This window comes from Canis lupus, chromosome 1 (genome assembly GCF_003254725.2).
Source record: "Canis lupus dingo isolate Sandy chromosome 1, ASM325472v2, whole genome shotgun sequence".
In the NCBI taxonomy this organism is placed as follows: Eukaryota; Metazoa; Chordata; class Mammalia; order Carnivora; family Canidae; genus Canis; species Canis lupus.
The window spans coordinates 99820645-99839615 of NC_064243.1; the positions used below are offsets into that span (position 1 = coordinate 99820645).

The 18971-nt window shown below is 48.4% G+C and overlaps 1 protein-coding gene across 1 annotated transcript; it reads right to left on the reverse strand.

The window, feature by feature from the left end:
- Positions 1-6691: 6691 nt before the first annotated feature.
- Positions 6692-18595, reverse strand: LOC112643355 (zinc finger protein 502-like). Its single transcript, XM_025421349.3, has 3 exons — positions 18178-18595; positions 11145-11234; positions 6692-8790 (listed from the first exon to the last, which is right to left on the reverse strand). The coding sequence occupies exon 3, from the start codon at positions 8467-8469 to the stop codon at positions 7615-7617; it is 855 nt and encodes a 284-aa protein (XP_025277134.1). The 5' UTR covers positions 8470-8790; positions 11145-11234; positions 18178-18595; the 3' UTR covers positions 6692-7614.
- Between the last annotated feature and the right edge of the window lie 376 nt (positions 18596-18971).

Sequence of the window (18971 nt, forward strand, 5' to 3'; positions counted from 1 at the left end):
GCCCTGCAAGTACTTGGACTGTGTGGCAAAGCCTTCAAGGGCACTGCAGACCTCAGCCAGCACCAGCGAGTCCATACAGGTAAGAGGCCCTATGTGTGTGAAGAGTGTTGGCACACCTTCATGTGCAGTCAGGCCTTCATCCAGGGTTCATGGCTCAGCCAGCCCCGACAGAGTCACACAGGTGAGAAGCTCTATGAGTGCCCAGCATGTGGCAAGTCCTGCAGCTTACCTTGTTGAGCACCAGCAGGCCCATGCAGGTGAGAGGCCCTATGCCTACCTGGAGTGTGGCAAGGCCATGAGGCCTCCATCCAGCAGTCGTAGCCAGCACCAGTGCATCTACATGGGTAAGAAGCACTCCATGTGCAATGAGCATGACAAGGCCTTCTGCTACAGTTCATACCTACCCATCACCAGAAGCTCCACACCAGGGAGTGGCACTGGTGGCCATGTTCTCTCCATGCCCCACATCAACTACCATTGTCTTGAAGGCCTGAGGCATCTCATCTCCCTCATCCTACACCTCATAGATTCTCATTGCTTCCCTTCCCTTTGCCAAGGTTTGTTCCTTCACCTGGTCCTCTTTCCATATTCTTTCCCTTTTAAAATTTAACTCTTCTTTCTTAGGTATAATTCACATACCTTAAGTTCACCCTTCTAAAATGTATAGTTTCACTTTCTAGTATATTCACAAGGTTGTGCAATGATCACCACTATTCCAGAAGGCTTTCATAACTCCACATACAAACCCCATACCCATTAGCAGTCACTCTCTATTCCCCCTGCCCTCAGTCTCTGAGGGCCATTAATCTACTTTCTGCCTCCATGGATTTACCTGCTCTGATATTTTGTATAAATGGCCCCTTTGTGTTTTCTGACCACTGTAGACCACAGCGGTTCTACTCCAAGGAATCCTTTGCTTTCCCCAACCAAGACCCATCTCCTGTCAAGCTCTGTACTGGGCTTTGGCCTGTAGATGGTACTGGCTGCCATCATCTCCTTGGGTCTTCTTGGCCTTCCTTGTGGTTTTATGCCTTCTGTTGTCAAAGGAACAACCCGAAGATGCTGACTCCCAATAATCATAACAATAAACCACACCTTCATTGGGCCCCTTTTGTGCACTAGGCACTCTCTGGGTACTGTCAGTTAACCCAGTTTCCCAACTCTGCTGTGATCATCTCTGCACCACTGAAGGCTTTATTTCTGGCAGCTCCTGCTTGCCAGCTCTCAGCCCTGCCTTTTCTGCACAGCCCCGCTTCACATCATTGATGCCTCCCTACCTCTAAGCAGAACTTGCCTTTCCACCTACCAGTGAAAAGAGCCCCACATTTTTCCTGGTTTTTACTTTATCACTTCCGTGAACCACCTTTCCTATTTTTCACCTGAGTATAATTGGCTGTGCTCAATTGGTCTGGTTGGTGTCTAGAGAGGCTCTATTGGTTTCCTATTGCTCTAACAAATGACCACATAGTGGTTTCTAACAACGAAAATCTATTATCTTACTTTTCTGGAAGTCAGACGTCCAAAATGGGTCTCACAGGGCTAAAATTGCCAGGGTGGCCCAGGTCCAGTTCCTTCTAGAGGCTCCAGGTGAAGACCTATTTCCTTGCCTCTCCTGGATTCCTTGTTTCTTTTTTCTTTTTCTTTTTTTTTTTTTTAAGATTTATTTATTCATTCAGAATAAGAGAGAGAGAGAGAGAGGCAGAGACACAGGCAGAGGGAGAAGCAGGCCCCATGCAGGAAGCCTGACATGGGACTCCATCCCAGGTCTCCAGGACCATACCCCAGGCCACCGGCGGTGCTAAACCGCTGCGCCACCGGAGCTGCCCCACATTCCTTGTTTCATCTCTGCTTCACCATTGTCTCATTTCCATCTCTCTGATCCTCTTTGCCTCTCTCTTTCACTCATAAGGACCCTTGTGATAACATTGGATATACTTGGTGACCCAGGATACTCTTTCCCATTTGCAAATTCTCTTTTGTTATATAAGGTAACATATTGATGGGTTCTGGGGATTAGAGTGTGCTCCGGGAGAGGAGGCATTATTCTGCCTATCACAGATCCAAATTTCATTGGTTTGGGGGTTGGCCTGGGCATCCAGATTTTTATCTGGGCAATTCTCATGTGTGGACAAGGCTGAGAACCACTGGCTAAGGAACAGCAGGGTGATGCACTAGGAAGCATGGGCTACAGAGGGGGATCCGGCTGATCTCGATTCCCAGTAAGATTCCCAGTAAGAAGTAAGTACTTCTTACTCTATCCTGTTCAAGCAGATGATTTGACTTCTCTGGTTCTCTACTTCTTTCTCCATAACATGGGGGATAATAAACCTGACTTTGTAACATGGAGAACTGAGATAAGAAACTCCCACCTCTTTCCAGCTGATTATGACACCCTCTACTTACCTCTGCCCATAGTGAGAGACAAAGTTGTGCCTGCTCAGATATAGCCACACACTGAGTCACACAGATGCACAGACATAGAGATCCCCGTAAAGACACACAGACACACAGGTAATACAACTTGTATCCAGAAAATATCAAGAGCTCTTATAACTCAACAAAGAACCAATTTAAGAATGGCCAAAGATGGGCAGCCCAGGTGGCTCAGCGGTTTAGCGTTGCCTTCGGCCCAGGGCCTGATCCTGGAGACCCTGGATTGAGTCCCATGTTGGGCTCCCTGTATGGAGCCTGCTTCTCCCTTGCCTGTGTCTGCCTCTCTCTCTCTCTGTCTCTCATGAATAAATAAAAATAAATAATGGGCAAAGATGGGGCACCTGGGTGGTTCAATTGGTTGAGCATCTGCCTTCAGCTCAGGTCATGATCCTGGCATCCTGTGATCAAGGCCCGCATTGGGCTCCCTGCTCCTTGCGGAGCCTACCTCTCCCTTTCCCTCTCCCTGCAGCTTCCCCACCCTCTGTCAACTAAATAAAAAAGAATGGTAGAAAGAAAAGAAAAGAAAAGAAAAGAAAAGAAAAGAAAAGAAAAGAAAAGAAAGAAGAAAAGAAAAAAAGAAAAGAAAAGGAAAAGAAAAGAAAAGAAAAAAGAAAAAAAAGAAAAGGTCAAAGACTGGACAAACCATAAGAGGTGGGAGCAGGGGGTAACTGTGTGATAGACATTAGGAGTGCACATGATATAATGATCACTGGGTATTATATAAGACTGATGAATCACTGACCTCTACCTCTAAAACCAATAATACATTATATGTTAATTGAATTGAATTTAAATCAAATTAAAAAGTTAAAAGAAAAGATTCTACCTCTCCCTGTGCCCTCAGTATAGAACTGGGCTCAACTCTGATTCCAACTCTGAGATTTATAGTCAGGGAGCAGCATGGGGGTCAGTGGAAAAACAGTTACTAAGAGGAAATGTCAGGGGAAAGGGGGTGTCAAACAGGATTCTTGCTGAAGGCAGGCCAGGGTGTGCAGACATCACTGGGGAGAGGGGGAGGAGGAGGAACCAGAGTAAACACATATGGAAGGTGGGAGATTCTTGCTAAAGTGACTTAGCTAGACTCTATAATGGACACAGAAGCTCCAGGTTTGAGGCCTCATCAAAAACTGCTCAGAACAACCTGACTGAAACTTGGTCATGGAGAGAATCTTTTGTCAGTGTGCAATGTGTGAGGGTGTGTTCAAGTGCAGATGCACACCCTACCAGGGGCCACCCAAGTAGAGAAGTGAGAACCTTGAGGCCCCATGGACTCCCCCTTGCCCCTTCGCAGGACTGTCTGGCTGGGCCTGGATGCCCAGCCTCTGCCTCCTGCAGTCAGTGCCCATGGCTCCCCTGCCCTTGGCATGGTGTCTGGACAGCTCTTTGCAGACAGATGTTTGATATGAGAGAGAGGTGAGCTATCAATGGTAATGGGCAAAGAACTTGAAGACCATCTGCCTTATGGGAAGGAATGGCCCCAGGGACATTCTGTGGCTAGGACCCTGCTTCTGTGTGGTGCTGTGCCAGCCTCTGCCCTGACCATCAGATGCCAGAAAAGCTCAGGTCTTCCCAATCCGAAAGCCCATGCCTTTACAACTGCTATCCTCTCCACATGGCCAGCCAAGTTCCCATAGGGCCATTCACAATACCTTTGGCTGCACATCTTTCTCATTGCCCAACCGTAGCCAATCTATGACCATCACTGACCTGCCTCAACTGGAGACTGTTTCCTGGTGGAACAGCACTCATACTGGACATACTCTTTCTCTACAAGTTAACATGTTAAATCCTTGTAGGGAAGGGATCACTATCCCATTTTACAGATAAGGAATATGAGGCAGAGGGTAGAGACCCAGAGCTTATTTGGGTTGTGGTGGACTTAAACTCATGGAGCTGGATTTAGCTGGTTCTGAGGCCCAACCACCCTACAGAAAGGCCCATGGCAAGCCTGCCCCATCCATGCCATGTGATGCCCCAGAGGCTTACCAGTTGCCCAGTTTCTCCTACTTCTCAGCCTGGTCCCTGGGGCTCACACAGGATGCTTTCCTGAAGATGTAGCCCCTGAGGTGGTCTTGCCCTCTTGTGGGGGAATCTGGAGCATCCCAAACAACACTGCCTCCAGTTGGCTGAAGCCTCTTCTCTCTTGTGTGCTGTAGTAGTAGCTGTGGCACTTGGCTAGGTAAGGAGGCATCACTGGTCACCAGCTGCGCTGGGCCATTGTGCAGCAAAGAGTAGAACTCAGTAGACCTGGGATGTCCAAACTGCACATTACAAAGAATTGACAGGCCCTAGGGATTGGCTCCTGAGAGAACCTCCAAGCCCTTGGAATATCCTGCCTGATAAGTGTCTTTCCTCACCAGGAGCCTTAGGCTACACCAGGTGTGATTTATGATGGGACCTTGAGTCACACCGGATCAGGCTAATCTCTGAGACAACTGGAGGCTCAGGAACTAAGGCCAGTCATGCACATCTATGTGGCCAACCCCCAGTAAATGCCTCCAGGCTTGGGTAACCTTCCCTGGCTGCCAATACTTCATGTGTATTGTCACGCCTTGCGGGGAGTACTACAGAGTCTGTGTGACTACATTGGGAGAGGGCAAATGGAAGTTTGTACCTGGATTCCAGTTTATGTACCTTCTAACTTTGTGGTTATAATTTGTATTCTTTTCACTGTAATAAACAGTATCTCAGCTTTTCTGAGTTCTGGAGTCCTAGTGAGTCATGGAACCTGAAGGTGGTCTTGGGAACTCCCTTGCAGTAATTAAAAAAAAAAAAAAAAAGATTTTATTTACTTGAGAGAGAGAGAGCACAAGCAGGGGGGGAGAGGGAGAAGCAGGCTCCCTGCTGAGTTGGGAGTCCGATGTAGGACTTGATCTCAGAACCCTGGGGACCAGGACCTGAGCCAAAGGCAGATGTGTAACCAACTGAGCCACCCAGTCGTCCTCCTTGCAGTCATTTTGTATTTGGTGTCTCACTGATTCATTCATTCATTCCCTGTCGATTTTGGCCCTGCCACATGCCAGGAGATGGGTCTACAGAGTGTGCTAAAGGGCCTCTGGGTCCAGGGTGGGCTCTGAACAGGACATGGACAGTGACAACACAATGTTCATGCTGCCATGGGGGGCATTAGGGGAGGACAGGCTGCTTCTGATTCAGCCAGTAAGGAGGTGCCCTGGAGGGTACTGATGCTGAGGACACGGAACAAGCTGGGCTTGGACAACACAGGAATGACTGGAAATAAACCTGGAAAGATGGGCTGTGGGGGGTGAATTCAGAGGCTTCAAGGCCAGACCACATCCTGATGGCCACAGAGAACCCCTGAGTGAGGCTGTATGGAAAAGTGAAAGGCTCATGCCTGTGACAGAACAAAGGCATGGCTCCAGCAGGCACATAACCAACGTCTGGACTGAGCAATGGCTGCCCAGCTCCTACATTTCATCTTTCCCTAAGTCAGCCAGATGGCTCAACCTGCTTCTTCAAGGACATTACATTCTAGAGCTGCCTCTTTACAGTAAATGCCCCTGGCATATGCTGAAAAGGATGGAGGGATTATTGCCACTCTGTCCCTATATGCCAACTCTAGTATTTTCTTTTTTTTTTTAATTTTTATTTATTTATGATAGTCACAGAGAGAGAGAGAGGAGAGAGAGGCAGAGACACAGGCAGAGGGAGAAGCAGGCTCCATGCACCAGGAGCCCGATGTGGGATTCGATCCCGGGTCTCCAGGATCGCGCCCTGGGCCAAAGGCAGGCGCCAAACCACTGCGCCACCCAGGGATCCCCAACTCTAGTATTTTCATCTTGAAATATGAGTGGCTTCTCGCTAGGGGCCTCAGGCAAGTGGTTTAACCTCTCAAAATCTCAGCTCCTTGGGGCACCTGGATGATGCAGTTAAGCATCCAACTCTTGTGTTCAGCTCAGGTCATATCTGGATCATAAGATCATGCCCTGCATGGGGCTCATGCTCAATGAGGAGTCTGCTTGGGATTCTTTCTCCTCCACCTCTCCCTAAATATATAAATAAATAAATATTTTTTTAAAAACCTCAGCTCCTTGTCTATGAAGTGGGGATAAAAATATCTGCATTTCAGGGCTGCTGAGGAGAATAAACAAAACAATGTATGTAAATGCTTATGAAGTGCTAAAGTCTTACATAAATGTCACTGGCTCAACTGATTTTAATGAAGTCCTCATGCTGAAGCTGATGAATGACACACAGTCTTTTTAAAAACCACGACTTTATGACACAGCACATTTCAACATTATAAACTTTACTTTCTGGCAGAGGAGCAAAACAAAACCACATAACCCAAAACCATATGGCCTGAGTTAACACAAGGCACAAACAACTGAAAAAGCATCTTTGTTTTTTAAAGATTTATTTACTCATTTTAGAGAGAGTGAGCTCATGAGCAGTGGGGGGGGGGGGCGGGGTGGGGGACAGGGGTAGAAGGAGAGAGAGGGGAAGCAGAATCCCCGCTGCGGAGCTCAATCTCTGAACTCCGAGATTATGACCAGAACCAAAACTAAGAGTCAGACTCAACTGACTGAGCCACCCACCTGCCCCCCCAAAAAGCATCTTTAAGGTTTGTTTTTGTTTGTTTGTTTTCATTTTTGCTTGGCAAAACTGGAACAAGCTCTTTCAGGCTTGCTGAAACCGTCCAACCTGTGGATCTCTCCCACCATCTGGTGGACTTCTGTGGGAGCCTGTATGATGGAGAATGGGAGGGGCTGTTGCTCCCCTTTAAGGCTCACTCTGGCTTTCTCACCCAACTGGGTGACACTGCAGAGAGGCGTATGATGAGCAAGGGGGCTGCTCTGCACTGGTCCTGAGTTCCTGACATTCAGAGGGCCCTCTGCCAGATGAAGAACACCACACCAAGGACAGACAGAAGGTCTCTGCCATGTTTGGCATATCCCCAGTTCACTGATAGATGAAAACCAAAGAGTTGCTGAGGGTTTTCTGATACTCACTGCCCTCACATGGTGTCCCCTGGGAATGAATTTTCTGATGCTGGGCCACAGATCTGCTCCAGCTGAAGACTTTCTCACATTTATGACATTCAAAGGGCTTTTGTCCAGTGTGAATCCTCTGATGCAAAATGAGGGCCGTAGACTCATGGAAGGTTTTCTGACACAGGCCACATATGAAGGGCTTGGCACACGCATGGATGTGCTGGTGCTACATGAGGTGTGTGCTGTGGCTGAAGGCTTTGCTGTATAGATTGCACACATAGGGCCACTCCCCTCTGTGCACCCTGTAGTGCTCAGTGAAGGGTGACATCTGGATGTAAGCCTTGTCACACTCATTGCACTTGTAGAGCTTCTCCCTGGTGTATGTCCTGAGGTGGAGGGTGGGGGAGGAGCTCTGCACAAAGGCCCTGCCACAGTTGCCACACACAAAGGGCTTCTCCCCAGGGTGGATCCTCTTGTGCTGGGTAAGGAACTTGCTCTGGCTGAAGGTCTTCCCGCATTTTCCACAGGGGTAGGGCCTCTCGCTCGTGTGCATCTGCTGGTGCAGGACCAGGGCTGAAGAATCCCCAAAGGGTTTCCTACATTCACCACATATGAATGGTTTCTCACTACTATGAATCTTGAGGTGCTGGGTCAGGTAAGAGGCCTGGCTGAAAGTCTTCCTATTCTCTACACGTGTAGGGCTGCTCACCAGTGTGCACCTGCTGGTGTCTGGCCAGGGAGGACCTCTGGCTGAAAGCACACGGCCACAATCCCTGCATGTGTATGGCTTCTCACCTGTGTATGTCCTCAGGTGCTTGCTGAGGGATGAGCTCTGGTTGAAGGTTTTCCCACATTTCCCACATTCCTGGCATATGTATGGCTTCTCTCCTATGTGGTAGTGCTCATGCTCAGCCAGGGAGGAGCTGAGGTTGAACGCCTTGCAGCACTTGTGGCACTCATAAGGCCTCTCTCCTGAGTGGGTCCTGTGGTGGATCAGGAGGGCTGGGGCGTCAGCAAAGGCTCTGCCACACTCACAACAGAGGAACGGCTTCTCCCCAGTGTGGACTTGCTGGTGCTGCATGAGGTGAGTGCTCTGACTAAAGGCATGCCCACAGTCACCACAGGTTTACAGCTTCTCACTTGTGTGCACCCGCTGGTGTTTGGCCAGGGATGGGTTCTCTCAGAAGCGCTTGTGGCAGTGGCTGCACGCATAGGGCTTCTCACCTGTGTGGATGTGCTAGTGCTTAACAAGGGTCGAGTTCTTGCTGAAGGCCTGTCCACACTCCTGGCATGTATTTGGCTTCTCACTAGTGTGGATTCTCTGGTGTTGAACAAGATGTGCGCTCTGTCCAAAGGCCTTCCCACACTCCTTACCCGTGTAGGGCTTCCATTTAATGGGAATCTGAAAATAAATAAATAAATACATAAAATAAAAAAAAATAATGGGAATCTGTTGATAAACCACAGAGCATGCATTCTTGCCAAAGGCATCTTCCCACCCACCACACTCCAATGTGTCCTCCCTACTGTGAGTTCCTTGTGGGTGACGAAGGTCTGGAAAGGAACTAAGGGCCTCCATACACTTTCTCCTTGGCAGGGGTGCCCCTGATCTAGGACTGAAACACAGGCAAGGCCCTTCTTGCCAACATAGCTCGTGGAAGCTTGAGCCCTTGGGGAATTGCCCCCATGCTCAATGAGGAATGGGTTCCAGGAGAAGGTTCTAGCAAGGCTCCAGTCTGGGCTTTTCTTCCCCTTGCCGAGTGTCACTGCTTGGCATTGTCTTTCTGCCACCTGGCCCTCATGCTCTGTGACTTCTCTGGATGGTGTGCCAGAAATCCTGCCCTGTGAATCCCATTGTTATCTGCTCTTGAGGAAGAAGAGCTTTCTTTAGAGGCAGCCATGCACCTTAGTGCCTAGGCTCTGAGTCTGAAAAATAAGCAAAGAAACATTCTCAAGCCCTAACCTGAATGTGCACTGCCAATCTATGAGGGATGGACAGAACCTCAGCAGTCACACTGGGACAGTGCAGACCCATGGCTTTCAATGGTACTCCTGCAGATAAGGACAGAAGAGTGGATCAGTCCAGAAGATCTCTACAGCCTTGGTGATTCCCTAGGACTTACAGGACTCAACAGAGTCATACTCATGGCTGTGACTGATTAGAGCAAAAGGACACTGGGCAAAACCAGCAAAGGGAGAAGGCACAGGGGGCAGAGTCCTCTCCCAGTGGAGCCACACAGCACACGCCAAACCCCTCTAGCACTGGATTCTGACACATAAAGTGTCGTCTACAGTTTGTTAGAGACTCAGTGCCCAGGGTTTTACTAGGGGCTGGCCACATATGCACCCACTACGTAGCATGTACCAAAATTTCAGACTCCCAGAAGGAAAGTAGGCATTTGGTATAAATCACACTATTTGTACAAATTGCTTACATGCAGTGAACCACTCTTATCATTCAGGGAATGGTGGGAATCTTCCCACGATCCAAGTTTCCAGACACCAGCCAAAGGCCAGCCCTGTATCAGGCCTTTTGAAGAATGGTGACCTCATATCTGCTGTCAACCCTCTTCTGCACAATGGGCAAGGAAGGGGTAGAATGGAACACAGATAGGCATGGGCCAAGGCTGAGAGTCACCCCACCTGTCAGCTGCCATTGGGATTGTTTTATAACCAAACACTTACTGCAACAGGGCCTGGTCAAACAGAATGTCCAAAAAATCTGGACATGAATGTGCATAGAGCACTGTTCCCAGAGGTTAGAAGCCAGACAAAAATAAATAAATAAATAAATAAATAAATAAATAAATAAATAAATAAGAAGCCAGACAAAAAGGATACACATAACATGACATATATCTATATGAAAAATAAATGAATTTGGGATGCCTGGGTGGCTCAGCAGTTTGGTGCCTGCTTTCGGCCCAGGGTGTGATCCTGGAGACCCGGGATCCAGTCCCATGTCGGGCTCCCTACATGGAGCCTGCTTCTCTCTATCTCTGACTCTCTTTGTATCTCTCATTAATAAATAAATACAATCTTTTTTAAAAAAGAAAAAGAAATGAATTTATATGAATACATTTATATAAACTTCATTTATCTGAAAGGTCAGAACAAGCAAATCATAGAGACAGAAAGCAGATTGGTGGCTGGCAGGTCCGGGGAAGTGACTACTAAATGACTGTCAGGTGTTTTCAGGCTCTTGCAACTACTAGATCCTTTCTGTTTGATGTATATTGCACCTCCTTTTCCCAGGAGGAGAAATAAACTGATCTGAAGCATCATGACTGTAGTTACGATACTGTATTGTATACCTCAAATTTCCTAAGAGTTGATTGGAAGCGTTCTCACTACAGAAAGAAACATCACAACTCTGTGAGTTGATGGATATATAAATTAGCTTGATAGTGACCATTTCATAATGTATATCAAAATACCATGTTGTATACTTTAAATATGTACAATTTTTATCTGTCAATTATACCTTTAAAAAAGCTGGGGGAAAAGATTAACTTTAAAAAATACCTGATCTGGGGATCCCTGGGTGGCTCAGCAGTTTAGTGCCTGCCTGCCTTTGGCCCAGGGTGTGATTTTGGAGTCCTGGGATCAAGTCCCACATCTGGCTCCCTGCACAGAGCCTGCTTCTCCCTCTGCCTATGTCTCTGCCTCTGTGTGTGTGTGTGTGTGTCTCTCATGAATAAATAAATAAAAATCTTTCAAAAAAATACCGATCTGATAGAATCTTATTTCACTCACCTGGACCTCTCAGGATATCTTTCTCCATAATCCAGGGGTCTTCCCGCTGCTCCAGCTTGGAGATCATATCTGGTTTGCAATCGTGAAGACCTGCCCATAGATATAAAGTAGGAGGGAAGTGTTGACGCTGTTGCCACAACCCAGCCAGGCCCCAACAGGCCCAATAGTGCAGTGTGTGTGCCTCAGGCATGGGAGAGGTCTCTCTGTGGTGATGTGGGGTGGGGCGTCCACTCTGTACAGACGGGATCCAAGTGGGGGACACACATCAGAGCAAGGACATACCTGGGTGTGGGTTGCTGGGGACAAGGCAGGGGATAAATATACACATGTATGTGTGAGCACACATGGAAATACACACATGGGACATGGATAAAAAGGTGACAGGAAGGCCTCACCCAGGGACACCGAGTTGCTGTAGTTCGTCAACATCACGTCATAGTACAGGATCCTCTGCGTGGGGTCCAGCAGCCCCCATTCCTCCTGTATGAAGTCTACGGCCACATCCTTAAATGTCACTGGCTTCTGAAACATCCCACATGCACTGGCTCAACCATGGGCCCTGTCTGACCAGCCCAGCCCCATGGGGAATAGCAAGATTGAATGTTCTGAGAACACTTGATTGTTATGGGGTAAGGGGTGTGGCTCATGTTGTGAGTGGCACTATTATCACCTTGACACTGAGTGCTGTGGTCCCACTGGAATAATTGTGTCTTTGCCAAATTCCTGTTAAAGCTTTATCCCTCAGTATAAAGGTGTTTAAAAGTGGAGCCTTTTGGAAAAAAAAAAAAAGTGGAGCCTTTTGGAGGGGGTGGGGTTAGGTTTAGATGAGGTCATGAGGATCGGGCCCCATGATGGGCCTAATGCCCTCATAAGAAGAGGGAGAGACCAAAGGTGTGCTCTCGCCTTGGCTCTCTCCCCAGTGTGTGAGGACACAGAGAGAAGACAGCTTGTCTGCAAGTCATGAAGAGAGCTCTCACTGGAACTCAGCCTTGCTGACACCCTCATCTTGGACTTCTAGTCTCCAAAACTATGAGGAATAAATGTTTTTTTTTATTTTTTATTTATTTATGATAGTCACACAGAGAGAGAGAGAGAGAGGCAGAGACACAGGCAGAGGGAGAAGCAGGCTCCATGTACCGGGAGCCTGACGTGGGATTCGATCCCGAGTCTCCAGGATCGCGCCCTGGGCCAAAGGCAGGCGCCAAACCGCTGCGCCACCCAGGGATCCCGAGGAATAAATTTGTTGATTAAGTTCACACACAGTTTACCATATTTTGTTACAGGAGCCTGAGCAGATTAAGACATAGTAATTCCAAAAAAAAAAAAAAAAAAGACATAGTAATTCCTCATCACTTCCCAAAGCACTCAGCTTTGTGGCCCCCAGAGAAACAGCTGGATGGCCCCTGTCAGCCCCCCATAAAGCCATCTGTCACACCTGCATGGTCTGCATCCTCTTTAGGGCTGGGCAGGGGAGGCCTGGAGGATGGGATGGCACCCAACACCAGCCACATATGCTCTGGGACCAGTAAGTGTCCCCAACCTGGACTTTTTGCTCCACAGCAGCACCCCTAGGCTGTGGCAACAATCCCTCTGCTTGTGTGTTGCTGTCTCCTTGCAGACTCCATGAAGAAAGAGTCTGTCAGCAAGCAACATCAATTTCTTTTTTTTTTTTTAAAGAGATTTTATTTATTTATTCATGAGAGACACAGAGTGAGAGAGGCAGAGACACAGGCAGAGGGAGAAGCAGGCTCCTTGTGGGGAGCCTGACGTGGGACTAGATCGTGGATCTCCAGGATCAGGCCTTGGGCTGAAGGTGGCGCTAAACCGCTGGGCCACCAGGGCTGCCCGCAACATCAATTTCTGAGTAACTACTTACCATTAACACCCAAAGCCCCTAACCACCTTTCTAAATGCTGCTCAGTGCCACCATTCGCTCATTTGCCCATTAATATCTTCCAGGTGTCTGCATATGACAGGCCCTGCTCTGTCCTTTCCTTGGATATTTGCTGATAAGCAGGGTGACCATAAAGAGCCTATGTCCCAGATTGGTCCAGGCCAGGATTTCCTCCAAGGTCCCCTAAATTGACAGGGTCACTAAGCCCCACCCTGCAGTGAAGAGAGAAGGAAGAAGAGGAAGAGGAGGAGGAGTGGCCAGGACAGAGGAAGGGGCCTTGCCCCAGGACTCATTTTCCTTGGGGGCTGTGGCTCCATTCCAGTGCCAAGGTGTAGAAGTACCACAGAAGGAAGAATAGAAAGGAGTATGTCTGATGAGACTGCTGGCATTTTTGAAAACTCACGTGGAAAACATCTGTTGGGAATGCAGTATTGTGGGCCTTGGGCTTGTCTTCCTTGATGCTCTACTGAGAAGGAAGAGCTGGAGGAGGAGAGGGGATGTGAGAGAGGCCAGATCTGCCCTCAGGCTCGAGACCCACACCCCAAAGTCCCCTCATCTCACATCTCTACCCTTGCCAGCCACTAGACTCTTTCCAGGGCCCCCCCACCCCAGACCCTCCCATAGGTATTTCCTCCTACACCAACCACCTGGGCCTGCTCCCTCCTGATTACCTCCCAGGGATTGGCAGAACCATAGCACCCAACACTTACTACATGCTAGGCATGGTGTGGACATCTTACATCACCTTGCTTGATCCTTATTCTGTCCCTCTGAGGGATAGTTAGGATCAACACTACCAGACCTATTTTGCAGGAAGGAAACTAATGTACTGAAGAGCAAGATGCTTGCTTGAGTTGAGCTTCTGCAGTGAAGCACCCCTACTCTTGTTCCCACCTATGACCAGCCCAGATAGTGAATCCTATGGAGAAAGCAGTATCCACATGGACAGACAGAGGGTCCCACACCTCCCAGAATCAGTCTGGGGATGTGACAGCCCACCCGGGCTCTCGTAAAGGGGTCTACACAGCCACCACGGATCCAGGATGACCCAGAGGATGACAAATACTTGGGAGTAGGAAGCTCTGACCTGTGGCTCTACTATGTGCCACTATGTTGCACTAACTAGCCATATCCCTGCTCTGAGCCCATTTCTTCCTGGGTCCCCAGGAGGATGGATGGTGTTATGTCTCAGAAGGTCTTTGTGAAATGAAATATAATATAGGAACACCTCATGGTGTCCTTGCTGCCAGAAGCCACACCACCTTTATACCCTCCATCCCATCCTGGCTCCCAAGCTGGGTAGAAGGTCACTGAGCTCAGGGCTCCACAAGAAGCAGTCCTCTGATTTGATGCTTGGAGGCTGGACCTCAGAACCCTGCCTCTAAAACAGAACTATCCATGAGTCCCTGTGGGCAGCTATAGCTGCCGGTGCTGCAGCTCCATGCCACCCCAGGGTGCAGACTTCTCAAGGCTTGCTGTGCAATTCTGGCCAAGTTTCCTAATACAAGGAAAAAGAGGTACTATCATCACCCTGTTATACAGGTGAGGAGAGGGTCACAGGTTAAATCAAAGGTGTAAAGCAAGTGATGGGTGAGAATCTAAACTCAGGAAGTCAGACTTGAGTCTGCTTTCAAAAATGTATTTTTTTATTTTTATTTTTTCAAAGATTTTATTTATTTATTCATGAGAGACACAGAGACAAGGAGAGAGAGAGGCAGAGACACAGGCAGAGGGAGAAGCAGGCCCCATGCAGGGAGCCCGATGTGGGACTCAATCCCGGGTCTTCAGGACCATGCCCCAGGCCAAAGGTGGCGCTAAACCACTGAGCCACCGGGGCTGCCCCATCAAAAAGATATATTTTTAATAGATGTATGAGTGCTCAGCTCAATGAGTTTTGACCAATGCACACACCTGTATAGGCACTGTCCAGATTAAGCTCTAGAACTTTCTGTGAGGATGAAAATGTGAAGCTATACTGTCCAATTGGCAGCCATCAGCTCCATGTGGCTCCTGAACAGTAGATACACAGGTGGTGTGACTGAGATACTGGATGTATAATTTGAAGTTTAACTGATTCACATTTTTAATATCTCCATGTGGCTCTTAGCTACCATTTCAGACAGCTCAGTACTAGGACTTTCAGCATCACAGACAGCCCCCGTCAGGCACCTCTTCCAGGAAGGTGGAAGCCCCAGCGTGACTGACTGCTGCTGGGACTTCAAACAGCACGTAAGTTGTGCCTATTCTTGAACTTCATACAAAGTAAATTATATGCTGTGTAACAGTCTGAGGTCTCAGCCCAATACTATCAGGTTTACAGACATTGCTGGCAGCAGACACCTGCCAGGATGCCTCCACAGGGATTGTTTGGGGACAAAGTGAGATACCAGGTAGGCAAATGCTCTGAGGGAAAAGCAATAGTCCCAGCTGTCCTGAATTCAGGTCCTATCAGACTCCCAGGAGTGAAGGACTGACATGGGACGTTTTGCACCCCCCAACCTCCAACACACACAAGGGTGAGAGTGGAGAGCTGATCCCTGGGGTCCTGATGTACCCAGTGCCCACACCTTCCTCCCAGTGTCATTCCTAGGCTGTAAACAGTGAGCATGAGGGATAAGTGGAGTCTGTCAGAATTTGGATCAAATCCCCTTACCACTCTCTGCTGGGTGACCTTGGGTTGCTCAATTCATCTAAGCCTGGGCTTTCTATCTGTAAAACTGGGCAATAGTACCTTTTGCAGAGGGTGTTTGTTCATTCATTCATTTACCAAATACTCCATGGAGACTGTGTACCACATCATGAACTTACAGTCTATGATGAATGGGAGCAAGTATAAAGTCTTCAAATGTAGTAAAGTGCTGAAAAGCATAATGTAGATATGTGTGGCACCTGTTTTGGATCAGGTGGTCAGGGAGGTCCTCTGAGGTAATATCTAAGCTTAAATGTTATTCAGTGGCCAGGGGCATGGGCAAAGGGAGAGCTGTAGGTGAAGCCTGGAAACGGGCAGACCCAGAAGGCATGGGAAGAATTGTAGATTTGGTCAAATCAGGGGTCAGCAAACCCATTGCTATACAGAGTGTGAGCTAAGAATAGTTTTTCCATTTTTAAGTGGTTGGGAGGGAAAAATCATCAGAAGATTAATGGTACATGAAATTCAGATATTAGCATTTGATAAAGTTCTGGATTTCATGCGGAAAAAATATGTGAAAAAATTTCTCTCATTAGGTAAGTATCTACCTGACATCTTTGGTTTTGCCTCTTAGCGTACAAAGCTGAAAACACTTGCTACCTGGTGTGGGGTTTTTTTAATTTTTTTTTTTAAGATTTTATTTATTTATTCATGAGAGACACAGAGAGAGAGAGGCAGAGACACAGGCAGAGGCAGCAGCAGACTCCTTGTGGGGAGCCCAATGCGGGACTTGATTCCAGAACCCCAGGAGCACAGCCTGATTCAAAGGCAGAAGCTCAAGCACTGAGCCACCCAGGTGCCCCCCAATGAGCCACTCAGGTACCCCGCTACCTGGTATTTAAAGGGAGAGTTTGCCAACTCTGCTGTGACAACCAGGGCAGGGATGGAAGGTTTAAGGGGGACATAGCTTCACTGTTCAGGATTTAAAGACCCCTTCAGGGCAGTATAGAGAGCAATAGAGGGGGCAAGGGAAGGCAGGAGATCTGTGAGGAGATGGTAGTCTTGATTAGACTGAGGATGGCAGAACAGTGAAGGCAGGAGGAGAAGGGCATGTTTTGAGGAAGATCTGGTTTCTGAACATGTCCAGCCCTACCACCACCACTCTGCCATGTGCCTCACCGGCTCCTCAAGATCCATTGCCTGCCACTCTGCTGTCTCTGGGCTGCTTGACCACAGCAGCTTGACCACAGATAGGGGGCATGTGGTCTTAGTCTCAGACAGATCTCAAATTGTAGATGACTCTTGCAGGGCTGGATTCCAGTTCCCAAAGCCACTGCCTCCTCCCATCTACTCCCATATAGCAGTCAGGCTCCTGGCTTTCACTTGGGGGCTCAGGGCTAGGATTCTAGAAATGAAATACTACTGGGTAAGCAAAAGCAACAGGGAGCAGGTGTGGCCATACACAAGTACTTCCCTGGGACAGACCCAAATGCCTCCCTCCTCCAAACTGAAAATATATGTCCACACAAAAATCTGTGAGTGTTCACAGCAGCATTATTCAGGTAAACAAACGTGGTATATTAACAAAATGGAACATTATTCAGCTATAAAAATGAATAAAGTACTGATACATGGCCCAACATGGACTTTAAAAACATTATGTTCAGTGAAAAAAGCCAAACACAAAAAAGCCACATATTGTTTGATCCCATTTATATCACATATCCAGAACAGAGAAAATTAAAAGAAAGTAGATTACTGGTTGCCAGGGGCTGGAGAAAAGGGGAACAGGGAGTGATAACTAAGGGGTAGAGGCCATAGGCACACACTTGAGGTCATGCCTGCAGACACAAAGGAGGTGTCACACATTCAAAACACCCCTTCCCCACAAACATGCATGGTGACACACCTGACCACTCACACACACCTGAGGTCTCATCTGCATACACAGATGGTGTCAGATGTGCAATACACTCTTCCCTTCTGACATGCACAAGCAGTAATACATTCAGGCAAATGCACATACCTGAGGTCACACTTGCACACACAGGCTCCGACACACTGCCCCCCCCCCACATACACACACACCTGAGGTCTCATCTGCACACACAGGTGGTGTCTTGCATGCAGGATACCCTTCCCCCTGAAACGTACATGTGGTGACACATTCAGCCACATGCACAACCTGTTACACCTGCACACACAAGAACGGACGGACTGGGCCCCTCTCACACACTTAAGGGCTCATGCACACACAGGTGGTAACTCACATGCAAAACACCTCTCCTCTCTGACGCGCACACGTGCAGTGTCACATTTGGCCATACACAGCTGAGGTCTCACGGGCACGCACTGGTCTCTTCCTCACATCCCCCGGCATGTGCGCGCGCCCACTGTTCTTCCTCTCTCCCGTCCTCCACCCCAGGGCCGCGCTCCCTTCTGGGCCCCATTCGGCCACTCAGTCACTACCATGGCATGCACACGTGGGCCTCGTCGTCCCTCACACTCACATAAGCCACCACGCCGCCGGAACAGCAGACTCATCACCGCAGCCAACCCCTCACAGAGCGGGAATGGCGCCACCAGCCGTCGACGTGAGTACAATAGCCAAAGACACTTCCGGTCTGCTCTTCCGCCGGTGGCCCGCGCTGAGCTCGGGATATTCTCCCAGAGAGCCCTGCCCGATGCGTGCTGGAAACCGGCCAAGCATAGGGTCAACAGCCTTCTGGGAAAAGGAGTCCAAATGGCGCCCGGCACCAGGGAGGGAGCGTAGGAACCTGGTTGCTCTGCGCCGCTGGAGCGTAGGACCAGTCAGCTACACGCGTAGGCTATGTACTTTTAAATATACAGCGTACCCTTTTCTCTTCGCACACGCACGTACACCCACACATGTCTGGCTATGTATAGTCGGGGAAATTCCCCCCCACACACACACGCACCGTTTCCTGTAAAGCTTCATCAGATTTCCTCTAAGATCCAGTACATTCTTCTGCCTACCCAGGAAACCACACGATTACCTACTTCAGCCTATATGCTAATTTCTTCCAATGACGTCCTACCTTTTTGTTTTCGTCTTTTATTCAAAACCCAATAAAAAAACACGCACTGCACCCGGCCACCGCCTCGTGTGCAGGCTTTCTCACATTAGTTAATCCTCTCAGCCACTTACCTTCGACCAGCATTGTGCAAAAGAACTTTCTAGAGATGAGGAAAATGTAACTAGTGAGCAGTTTAAATGTGGTTATTCACATGAGGAATTCAATTGTTTTAATTTTGGGTGAATTTAAAATTACATTTAAATAGC

Bases quoted from the DNA above. Each gene is read 5' to 3' on its own strand.
- LOC112643355 (XM_025421349.3), bottom strand. From the start codon at position 8,469: ATGCAGCACCAGCAAGTCCACACTGGGGAGAAGCCGTTCCTCTGTTGT.